The sequence below is a fragment of the Balaenoptera borealis genome, assembly GCF_965194805.1.
Source record: "Balaenoptera borealis genome assembly, chromosome: 5".
In the NCBI taxonomy this organism is placed as follows: domain Eukaryota; kingdom Metazoa; phylum Chordata; class Mammalia; order Artiodactyla; family Balaenopteridae; genus Balaenoptera; species Balaenoptera borealis.
The window spans coordinates 115,160,707-115,172,843 of record NC_138862.1 but is presented as its reverse complement, the minus strand read 5'-3'; the positions used below and the strand labels follow the sequence as shown (position 1 = coordinate 115,172,843).

At 39.4% G+C, this 12,137-nt stretch overlaps 1 protein-coding gene across 2 annotated transcripts in view; it reads right to left on the bottom strand.

Moving 5' to 3' along the window:
- Positions 1 to 2,684: 2,684 nt before the first annotated feature.
- The window catches only part of IGSF10 (immunoglobulin superfamily member 10), a 49,338-nt gene continuing 39,885 nt past the window's right edge, over positions 2,685 to 12,137 (bottom strand). For both annotated transcript variants that reach the window (XM_082394309.1, XM_082394310.1), the window contains one exon: positions 2,685 to 4,613. In XM_082394309.1, coding sequence (XP_082250435.1) covers positions 2,690 to 4,613 — 1,924 coding nt within the window. In that variant the 3' untranslated portion in view covers positions 2,685 to 2,689. The remainder of the gene's footprint in view (positions 4,614 to 12,137) is intronic.

The window sequence follows — 12,137 nt, the reverse complement described above, 5'->3', positions numbered from 1 at the left end:
ACATGTGGGGGATATTTTCCCATGTTCTGTGTTAATTCATTTTCTTTTGCCATATGAATTTACCTGTAACGTAGTCGCGCATACTGTGAATAGATTTGTCTATAATGAGCAAACCATGTAGAACTACTTTTTTTTAAATGTAGCTGGTACAACTTTAGTAGATCATTTCCTTTGCAAATCATTATATAAATAATTTATATCTTCCCAGGTGAGTTACTCATTGCAAAGTTTGACTCATGCAAATGACCTCAAATACATGTCCGCTTACTTTGCTGTGGCAGCATCCATGTGAACTGCTTTGTACACTGTGAAACGATTTCGCTCCAGCCCGCTCATTTCATGTTTACTCTGGGCTGGAAAAGACTTTGCCAAAACATTAAAGACCATTCTTTTCACTAAATTAACATGTTCTATCTGCTTTCAGAAGATGAATCTTGACATTTCAGCTGGTTTTGTATATCAGGGTTTTTTTTGTTTTTTGTTTTTTTCCCTCTTGAGAGTCATACTTAGAGTTCATGAAGTTATTTTTTCTTCAAAGTAATCTGTCATATAATGACTGCCTTGGCAAAACAACTGAAATGTGAATGTCGTGCCTAGTGAGTACCGGTCATGTTCTGTCCTGATTGTTGTTTTACTTCTTCTCAAGAATTACTGGTGTTTAAAATGCCACTTTTCAGTTTGAACCATATATATTTGTAGCTCAATATTGCAAACAGAAGTAAGACTGTTTCAAGAATGAGTGTTATAATTGCATAGCATTTGTATGCACTTTATATTTTGCAGAAGTTAGTGAAATTAATTTATTAATCATTTTGCACTTGAAAGCTGTGGGGCATAGCTTTTTGTTGTTGTCGTCTCCTTTTTTTTTTTTTTAGGTGGGAAAGCTAAGATATGGTAAGGCCCTATAATTCGACGATTCTACAGAGAGTTGAGGAAAAACCTAGAACTGGTTTTCCCCTGTGTCCTATACAGAGAGAAACTGGAATTTTCAATTCTATTCTTATCATATTTCCTCCCACTTAATCCTCTCTCCTGAGAGTTTTCTTTTTCTTTTTTAGAATATGCATTGATTTGTCTTGAAATGATCACAAAGGAAAGCCCTGTCCTTCGGCAGAACCTGGTAATTTGCTTGGTGAGACAAAGAGGAAATTATCTTAGGATAAGATGGAGACCCCCAGTTTCCCTTAAAGAAGACTTTGAAATAGAATGGAGTTGGACATAAGAAGCCCTTAGATACACCTGTTTACACAGTAGGCTTCTTCCTAATAGGGTTACATTTGTCCTCTTTTTTTTAATTCCTCTTGGTCCAGAAGTAGAATGAGATCACTGTTAGAACGAGTATCCCTTGACCGCTTGTGGCCACAGGATACCAACGTCAAAGAAAGAACGTAGGAATCAGGTCACCTCTTTAGGTGGGGCAAGCTGAAAGTTGGTGTGATTAAAACACGATGAAGTGAGTCCCCCCCATCATCTGTCTCAACTGATTGACAGGGGCAAATGTAGTTCTCGGTTTTGTGTGCTGAGATATCTGAGCAAGACCTATGGCATTTTCTTTTTCATTTATTAAGTCTCCTATAAGTCTTCTTAAATAATAGGCAAATAATTGAATAGATGCTGGAGAAATTACACTGGAAAATCCTAGCCTCTAGAGTTAGTTAGAAAAGCTGAATCATATTGTCCCTTAAATTAATTCAGGTTGAATTAAGCATGTAATATAAATAAATTCAGTGAATTACAAAAAGCAACATTTTGTATAGGGTTGATCAAATTTTAACTACAGTGAAACTCCATTATATGTATTTGGTCTAGATTTTCCCGAACATTTCCCTGTCACAAAGGATTATCACCTTATAGAATAAATGCTCATAGAGCAATGATTGATTCCTCCTAAGAAAGTGTTCCTAATAAACAAATAGTTCCAGACCAGGGGTGCCTGAGCTAGATTTTGAAGTTATAAAGAAGTTTCAGTGTATTTTAAAAACTTTTTAATGGCTTTATTTGGGATAGATGTAATCAACCCCCTTTTCACGTTTTATGATGTGCAGGTGTTAAGTTGCTTTTTTACAAGTGGAAATTCAGCCTGCATTTATTTTTAAATGGTTATTAAAACCTTTTTTTGTATTCCCCATCAATGAAAATTTTCAGTGTGCACAAAATGGTGAATCATAAAACAGTTCAGCGCTTATTTTCTGTGGGTTTTAGTAAAATATTTATAAACTGACCACAGTATTTATACATCAGGATGGCAAATTTACATCGACCGCAAATTTAATCTTTTCCGTTGTGTCTGTCCTCAGCGCCATGCTTGTAACATTGATTAATAGAAGGTGGACACTAGGCAAATGGTAATGAAAGAAAAAAAAAAAAAGTCCATTCTTTAATGAATTCAGGTACATTAGCCACTTGTTATTTTATGGTCGATCATTTTCTTAATGTTCATTGTTATTTGTTGGCAAAATAAAAGTGCCTTAAGTTAAAAGTTTGTTTTGAGATCCATTATAAAAAAAATCAGTATCAGTTCATAATGCATTTATTTACAAGTCCTTTTTTTTTTGCATGTCTATTATAAATTTAATATTGTAAGTGTATTCAAATTCATTTACATGCCTATGGCTGCCTTTGATTAAACTTCTTCCAAAAAGTAAATTCTGTCCAGATGTTGACTTTGTTCAGGTAGTTTTATTTTCTGTCAGATTACCTGGATGTAAGTTGTTGCATAATCACTTCCAAGTGGATTCTTTGCTGTGCATCTGTATATCCCAGAATCTGAGGTTTGAGGATTCTGAATGACTAGGGTACCTTGTGGGTGAAAACGTTGAATTCCACGTTGAATTCCATGTGTCCTCCCTTTGTGTGCCCCTGAGAACAGGGCGTGGTCAGGCATCTCCCATGTGATTTCTGGCTTGGGGACTCCCAGGGCCACACAGTGGAGCTGAACGGCCACGCCTGTCCTTGTGAGGACGCTCCTGGGTAGGCGATTTGTAATTCGGGGAGGGTAGGCCACAACCATTACTGGAATAGTAATCAGTGCGTGGCCAATACTGTTTTGAGCCTTACAAACGTAGCTTCCTCTGTCATAAGCTGTTGCCTCTTTGATGACTAAGGTGCCGTTTTCATGCAGTATGTATTTTCCACTGGTCTGAGGCCTGTCTATTACATAACCACTTGGCACAGTCCATTTGATACGTGGCTTAGGGCTTCCATCAGAGACACAGCGCAACGACAGAGTGTCTCCACTGATACTGTAAACTGTTCCTCGTGCATAAGTGACAATCACTGGCTTTTGGCCAATTTCTAATACAATTAATTTCTCAATATAGCCAACTTTATTTCTTGCTGCGCACCGATATTTTCCTGCGTCGTCCCGAGTCATTTTAGAAATGATAAAAGAGCCGTTACTTGCTATTAGATACTGAGAATTTTTTGGTCCACTGGGAAACAACTGTGTGCCATTTGGTAAAATCCAGATTATTTCAGGTGGTGGGTTTCCATCAACAGAGCAATTCAATGCTGTGGACTTTCCAAGCTGGGCAACGATTTTTTCATTAAGTGGATTTCTGAACGTCGGTCTTCTCAGCATTTCCAGTACTTCTAACTGTACCACCAGCACACTCTCTCCTCCTTCATTCCGGGCCACACAGGTAAAATTGGCCGCATCTGAAAGCCTCACGTTCCTGATTTCCAAGGTTCCATTTTTATGCACTGTGATTCTGCTTCCGTAGTATGGAACTGTGAGGAAAATATTGTCTGGCATGATCCACATGATTTGAGGCGATGGCGTCCCTTTGGCTCTGCAGTCAAAGTGTTTTTTGGAATGCCTCACTGCCGTGGCTTTAATGATGGTTTTATCTGTATACAGACCATTGATTAATGGAGGTTTGGAGACAACGTCCAGTTTGTACATTTTGGTGTCATCCCCACTGGGATTTCGTGCCACACATACGTACTCTCCAGAATCGAGCAGTTTCACTCTGTTGACGGACAAAGACCCATTGGCATGAAATGTGTACCTGTCCTTAGAGAATGAAATCATGTCATTGGAAGGCAGCAACCAAAATATTTTTGGCTTGGGTTCCCCAGTGACCTCACAGTCAAGGACGGCTGTGTCTCCAGCCTCGACTCTCGTGTTGGTCTTGTAACCCTGCCGGATCCGTGGGGCGGCTGTTATGACTGTTAGGTGGACTTTCATTTCATCCTTCCCTAGAGTGTTCTGGGCATGGCACGTGTAATCTCCTTCCTCTGCCATCCCAACTCTGTTGAAGTATAAGGTTCCGTTGTCGAAGAGGGTGACCCTCCTGGCGCTGGGGCCACTGTCGTCGGCCTGCATGGCGTTATTTATCATCGTCCCATCAGGCAGACTCCAGGATATCTCGGGCACTGGTGAGCCGGAAGCCATGCAATCGACTTGGAAGTCTTTCCCGTGAAACACTTGCTTTTTAAAATGTTGCTTGTGGTCAATTTTGGCAGGTTTCCGTCTTAGGCTGACGTGCATCAGGGTCAGATCGTCCCCCATCTTGTTTCTTGCCACACACAAGTAGTCCCCACCGTCTTTTTCTGTTACTGATCCAACAAACAGGGATCCATTTGGGTAGACATGGATGCGGCTGCCCATTCTGAGGAAAGAAGAGACTGATTGAGTATGCAGGTATTAGCAAGGGGTGGGAGACTTATTTACACAGGATTAGCTTTATGGACATTTTCTTAAACTGTTGGAATGGAATTAAAATCAGTACTGGCTTCTTTACTGTCTTTTAAGCTATTCTGAAAGATGAAATTAGCTGAACAGATATGATTTAGTGCAGACAAACAGTATGTCTTAGATGGACTTCAAATGAATCTCCTTTGCATTTCAATTAAAAAGAATTTTAATGGTGACGAGAATATTAGAAATACCAGTTTCCTAGACCCATGACTGTCTTGACCACTTTACACATCAAATGATCATTTTGTGGTATACGTCAGTAAAGAAGAACTTTCATACAAATTTACTTGCTCAGAAAAGATACCAGGTTTTCCTTTTTAAAGAGATATTAGTAATCAGTTATTTGGTTAGAAAATGAGTTTTCTTTTTTTTATAAAGAGAGAAAATGCCAAGGTAAGACACATTAGAAGCTTACTAAAGCATCTGTCTTTGCAGGCAGCTGTACCGTGACTCTGGTCTCTGTATTATATTGAACTTCATGAAGACCATTTTTCTCTCTGAAGCCACTACACAGCCTGCTATTACCACATTGAACCATCAGGTGGCAGATCTTTCCTGGTAAAACTATATCTAGTTTTTCAAAAAGACCGGTGGAAACTGAGTAACTGCTAAAAACGCAATCAAAAACACCCATAGGTGGAAATCTCCGTACATGTTTTTCTCCTAGTTTTTTGGCAACATGATCTAAGCAGGTGGGTGAAACGAGAGAGAAAAGTGTGGATGACCTTTCATAACATAACTGCTAAGCAAGTCAAACAGCCTCAAGTCATTTTTTACCTTCAAGAAAACATACTGTAAGTAGGAAGAGTATTTGTTGTAGGACAACTTACAAGTGCTGATATTCTTTTTTTTTTTTTTTTCCTCAAGCCTGGAAAGAACTTGTCTTGCATATAAACCAAAGGAAGGTCATCATAATGGATGCACTTAATAAAAGGAATGGAAACTACAAGGGTCTTTGCATTTATTTTGTAATCTTTAGGTAGTTCCCCACTATACAGCCAAAAAAATGATACTTAGACAGATGTAGTAACTTGCCCTTTTCACCATGCTACACTGCCACCTGCTATCATTCTTTCCTAATGCTTTCTAAGAGCTCTGTTTCTCAAACTCGGGTGCACATTAAAATCATTTGTATAAAATAGTGCTGTTGCCTGGGTCCCACCTCCAGAATTTCTGACTTAATTGGTGTGGAGTGTGACCTTGGCCTCAGGACTCAGTTTTCCAAATGACTCTCATGTGCAGCAAAGTCTGAGAACCACTGCTCTAAATCTTGGTATTTAATGCAGTTCCCTCATCACCTGCATCAGAATTACATGGGGTCTAATTTAAGATGCATATTTCCCGGTTTCACTGTTCAGAGATTCTGATCCAATAGATCTAGCCAGGGATCCGGGAACCCACTGTTTGACAAACTTCCCAGGTGACTCTATGAACATTAAAGTTTGCCAAACAGTCTCAAATTTGAGTGTGCACTATAATCACCTGGACAGCTTTTAAGAACACAGATTGGGTGTCAAAACACAGAATCGGATTCAAGTTCTCAGACGATGTTAATGCTCTTGGTAGGGGGACAACCCTTTGAAAACCAATGACTCAAAATGACCTTTCCTCACCCCAAAATCTGATGCATCTGGAAGTTGTAATATATAAAAAGAGAACTGTAACTGTTTCCTTTCATAAACTGATATTTTTAAGGGAAAATTTACTTTTGAAAGTGGAAGTTTTCCCTGAGTAAAAGAAAGGGAATTCTTTATGAAAATTAATGCACAGCCAAGCATCTGCTGTCTTTTAGAGCAGTGTTTCTTGGACCTTATTGTGCATGTGATTCACCTGGGGATCTTTTTAAAATGCAGATTCTGATTCTGCCCATCTGGGATGGGGCCTGAGTTTCTGTTCTTGTAACAAGTCCCCAGGTCATGAGAAGCAAGGTTCCAAAGAAGAGGAAACACAATTCTGTCCTGAAACATAGGTCACATAAGTCACATTTAAAGTCATGGAGGTAGACCAGTAGTGCTCTAAAAGTCTGAGATGGTTAAAAAAAAATTCAGAAAAGGCAACTGTGCAGCTGACAACTAGGCTTTAAAAAAGTAAAAAGTTTTGCTTATTTTGTTGATGGTGGAATAGACTTGGATGAGCATAGCTATGATGAAAATTTTCGTTTTTAGAATCTAAAATAAATTCAGACAGAGCCAAGAAGTGGCAACAGGAAGGACTTTTTTTTTTCTTTTTTTAACAGCAGAAGTGCCCTTTTAATTTCTTGACATCTAAAGCATCTAAGTAAAGAGTATTCTTGCCTTTCTGAGTGGGTTAGTTGCAGAATAATCACTGAAGTGTTCAGTTAGCAAACAAGTTGTAGTTCATTATAAAAGCAAAGAATGACAGTACCTCTAGTGGACCTGTGATAGCATCTGTGATCTTACACACTCTGTTGCCTCTTCCAAAATATGAACAATCTTTCTGTGTTCCATAAGTGCTTTCCCAAAACAAAATATAAACAGCCTACCTAATATCTTTGCTATTAAACTCTGAAAGATTTGTTGGACTACCTAGGTCGAGATTTATTGGTCAAGATTTATTCTGAGGTGCTAATGTGTTTTAGACATTCCTTTGGATTAACTTTTTAAGACATTCCCTTACATTTTTTCACACCTCTTTCATTCTTAAAAATTGACCTAATGCCCAGTAAACATTTTAGACATTTTTTTTACAACCTAAAATTTGAAATTTATCTGTTATTCCCATCACAAGTGTAATGCCTTCTACACTTCTTGCATTGGTTTCTGCATGGGTAGTGAAATTGTATTCAGAATTACACAGAATAATGAGCAGTCTCTGGGTAAATGAGAATCACCCTCAAGTGCTGCAGGGTGATTGATTAAATAGACATGCCGATATTATAATATTATATACAAAAACTGGTAAGCTATTGAAAATATTTGATGCTACAAATGGGTATACGTATAGTAGATAACAAGCATAAACAATAGTAGATAACAAGCATAAACATGGGACTTGTGAAGTTTACATTTCATAACAGCATTTTTAAATTTAAAATCTAAATTCAATTTAAGATTTAGGTAATTTTCATGACTTATTTGAAAAGCTTGAAAATTAACATTTACTTTGGAGTTAAAGATCACTAGTTAAATTCCTTAACTATATCCGTTACCAACTTATAGTTTGACACTAGAAAAAAATCTATTCTTTTAAGTATAAACTCATGTATAATTTCTCTTGCATGGATATTTTCTACTAATAAATAAACATGGAGGCGGAGTCAAGATGGCAGCGTGGGAAGATGCAGAGTTAGCATTTCCCCACAACTATGGCACCTACCGGCCACTGGTAGGGGACTCTGACGCCCAAGGAGACGGGAGGAACCCCAAAGTGAACCGGCAGGATGTAGGGGGACTGAACAGGGAGGTGAAGTGGAGGCCAGACAGGATCAGCGACCCTGAGGCCGGGGAGATCAGGAGAGGCAGGTGGGAGGGGCCACCCCAGACTGGAGGAGCAGAGGGGGTTTGCCCCACCCACTCAGGCACAGGGAGCATGCTGAGCTCCCAGGCTGACTCCCTGCCCTCCAAACCCCGCTCCAGTCCACGTGGATCCTTAGGGGCATAGGAGGGAGGCTGGGGAGATCAGGAGAGGCAGGTGGGAGGGGCCATCCCAGACCGGAGGAGCAGAGGGCGATTGCCGCACCCACTCGGGCACAGGGAGCATGCTGAGCTCCCAGGCCGACCCCCTGCCCTCCAAACCCCGCTCCAGGCCACGTGGGTCCTTAGGGGCATAGGAGGGAGGCTGGGGAGTTCAGGAGAGGCAGGTGGGAAGGGCCCTCTGGGAGGAGCGGGAGAGGAGCAGAGGGCGTTTGAGCCCAGAAAGCCTGCTGGGCTCCCAGGTGAGGTCCCCTGCCCTCTGAGAGCAGGTGTGGGGGGCACGCCTGGGCCCCTTCTGTTCCTTGAGCCTAAGCCCCACCCCCCCACAGCCCCCAGGGCCTTTTCCAGCCCTGTCAGTGGTCCTGAGCATTGGCCCCGCCCACCACCCAAACCTCACCCTTGCTTAGACCCTGCCCTCCACAGCCAAGGCCTTTTCCAGCCTTTTTTTCCCCCCCCTCTTCTTTTTTACTATTGTGGTACTGTTGTACCTTCTGGTTGTTGATTCATCTATATTTTTATTTTTATATTCCTAACATATCTGTTAGTTTCCTAATCTAATTTTTTACTTTGTTACTGTGGTTTTTTTTTTTTTTGCTGCCCCAGGCAGCTTACAGGATCTTGGTTCATGAGCCCATGGGTGGGCCAAAGCTCCTGCAGTGGGAGCGCTGAGTCCGAACCACTGGACTAACAGAGAACCTCAGACCCCAGGGAATATTCATCCGAGTGAGGTCCCACAGAGTTTCTCATCTCAGCACCAAGATCCAGCTCTACACAGTAGCCTACAAAGCCCAGTGTTGGAAGCCTCAGGCCAAACAACCAGTAAGAGATGAACACAATCCCACTCATAAAAAAAAAAAATGAGATGGCCAAAAAATATGTCACAGATGAAGGAGCAAAGCAAAAACCTACAAGACCAAATAAATGAAGAGGAAATGGGTAATCTACCTGAAAAAGAATTCACAGTAATGATAGTAAAGATGATCCAGAATTTCAGAAATAGAAATGGAGGCACAGATTGAGAAAATACAAGAAATGTTTAACAAAGATCTAGAAGAACTAAAGAATAAACAGAGATGAACAATGTAATAACTGAAATGAAAAATACACTAGAAGGAATCGATAACAGAATAACTGAGGCAGAAGAACGAATAAGTGAGCTGGAAAACAAAATAGTGGAAATAATTGCTGAGGAGCAGAATAAAGAAAGAATGAAAACAATTGAAGACAATCTCAGAGACTTCTGGGACAACACAAAATGCACCAACATTCGAATTATAGGGGTCCCAGAAGAAGAAGAGGAAAAGAAAGAGCCTGAGAAAACACTTGAAGAGATTATAGTTGAAAACTTCCCTAACATGGGAAAGGAAATAGTCACCCAAGTCCAGGAAGCACAGAGTATCCCATACAGGATAAACCCTAGGAAAAACACACCAAGACACATATTAATCAAACTAACAAAAATTAAAAGAAAAAATATTAAAAACAGCAAGGGAAAAACCAACCATAACATACAAAGGAATCCCCATAAGGTTATCAGCTGATTTTTCAGCAGAAACTCTGCAGGCCAGTAGGGAGTAGCAGGATGTACATAAAGTGGTGAAAGAGAAAAACCTACAATCAAGATTACTCTACCCAGCAAAGATCTCATTCAGATTCGATGGAGAAGTCAAAAGCTTTTCAGACAAGCAAAAGCTAAGAGAATTCAGCACCATGAAACCAGCTTTACAACAAATGCTAAAGAAACTTCTTTAAGCGGGAAACACAAGACAAGAAAAAGACCCACAAAAACAAACCCAAAACAATTAAGAAAATGGTAATAGGAACATACATATCAATAATAACCTTGAATGTAAATGGATTAATTGCCCCAACCAAAAGACTGAGACTGGCTGAATGGATACAAAAACAAGAACCATCTATATGCTGTCTACAAGAGACCCACATCAGACCACTTCAGGGACACATACAGACTGCAAGTGAAGGGATGGAATAAGATATTCCATGCAAATGGAAATCAAAAGAAAGCTGGAGTAACAATACTTGTATCAGATAAAATAGACTTTAAAATAAAGACTGTTACAAGAGATAAGGAGGGACACTACATAATGATCAAAGGATCAATCCAAGAAGAAGATATAACAATTATAAATGTTTATGCACCCAACATAGGAGCACCTCAATACATAAGGCAAATGCTAACAGCCATAAAAGGGGAAATCGACAGTAACACAATAATAATAGGGGACTTTGACACCCCATGTACACCAGTGGACAGATCATCCAAACAGAAAATAAATAAGGAAACACAAGCTTTAAATGACACAAGAGACCAGATAGGTCTAATTGATATTTATAGAACATTCCACCCAAAAGTGGCAGAATACACTTTCTTCTCAAGTGCACATGGAACATTCTCCAGGATAGATCACATCTTGGGTCACAAATCAAGCCTTGGAAAATTTAAGAAAATTGAAATTGTATCAAGCATCTTTTCTGACCACAATGCTATGAGATTAGAAATCAATTACAGGAAAAAAACATAAAAAACACAAACACATGGAGGCTAAACAATACGTTACTAAGTAACCAAGAGATCACTGAAGAAATCAAAGAGCAAATCAAAAAATACCTGGAGACAAATGACAATGAAAACACGATGATCCAAAACCTATGGGATGCAGCAAAAGCAGTTCTAAGAGGGAAGTTTATAGCTATACAGGCCTACCTCAAGAAACAAGAAAAATCTCAAATAAATCTAACCTTACGCCTAAAGGAACTAGAGAAAGAAGAACAAACACAACTGAAAGTTAGCAGAAGGAAAGAAATCATAAAGAGCAGAGCAGAAATAAATGAAATAGAAACAAAGAAAACAATAGCAAAGATCAATAAAACTAAAGCTGGTTCTTTGAGAAGATAAACAAAATTGATAAACCCTTAGCCAGACTCATCAAGAAAAAAAGGAAGAGGACACAAATCAATAAAATTGGAAATGAAAAAGGAGAAATCACAACTAACACTGCAGAAATACAAAGAATTATAAGAGACTACTACAAACAATGATATGCCAATCAAATGGACAACCACGAAGAAATGGACAAATTCTTGGAAAGGTACAATTTTCCAAGACTGAACCAGGAAGAATTAGAAAATATAAACAGACCTATCACAAGTAATGAAATTGAAACTGTGATTTAAAATCTTCCAACAAACAAAAGTCCAGGACCAGATGGCTTCACAGGCCAATTCTGTCAAACATATAGAGAAGGGCTAACACCGATCCTTCTCAAACTCTTCCAAAATATTGCAGAGGGAGAAACACTCCCAAATTCATTCTACGAAGCCACCGTCACCCTGACACCAAAACCAGAAAAAGATATCACAACAAAAGAAAACTACAGGCCAATATCACTGATGAACATAAGTGCAAAAATCCTGAACAAAATGCTAGCAAACAGAATCCAACAGCACAATAAAAGGATCATACCCCATGATCAAGTGGGATTTATCCCAGGGATGCAAGAATTCTTCAATATACGCAAATTAATCAATGTGATACACCACATTAACCAATTAAGGGATAAAAACCATATGATCATCTCAATAGATGCAGAAAAAGCTTTTGAAAAAATTCAACACCCATTTATGATAAAAACTCTCCGGAAAATGGGCATAGAGGGAACCTACCTCAACATAATAAAGGCCATATATGACAAACCCACAGCAAGCATCATACTCAATGGTGAAAAACTGAAAGCATCTCCACTAGGATCAGGAACAAGACA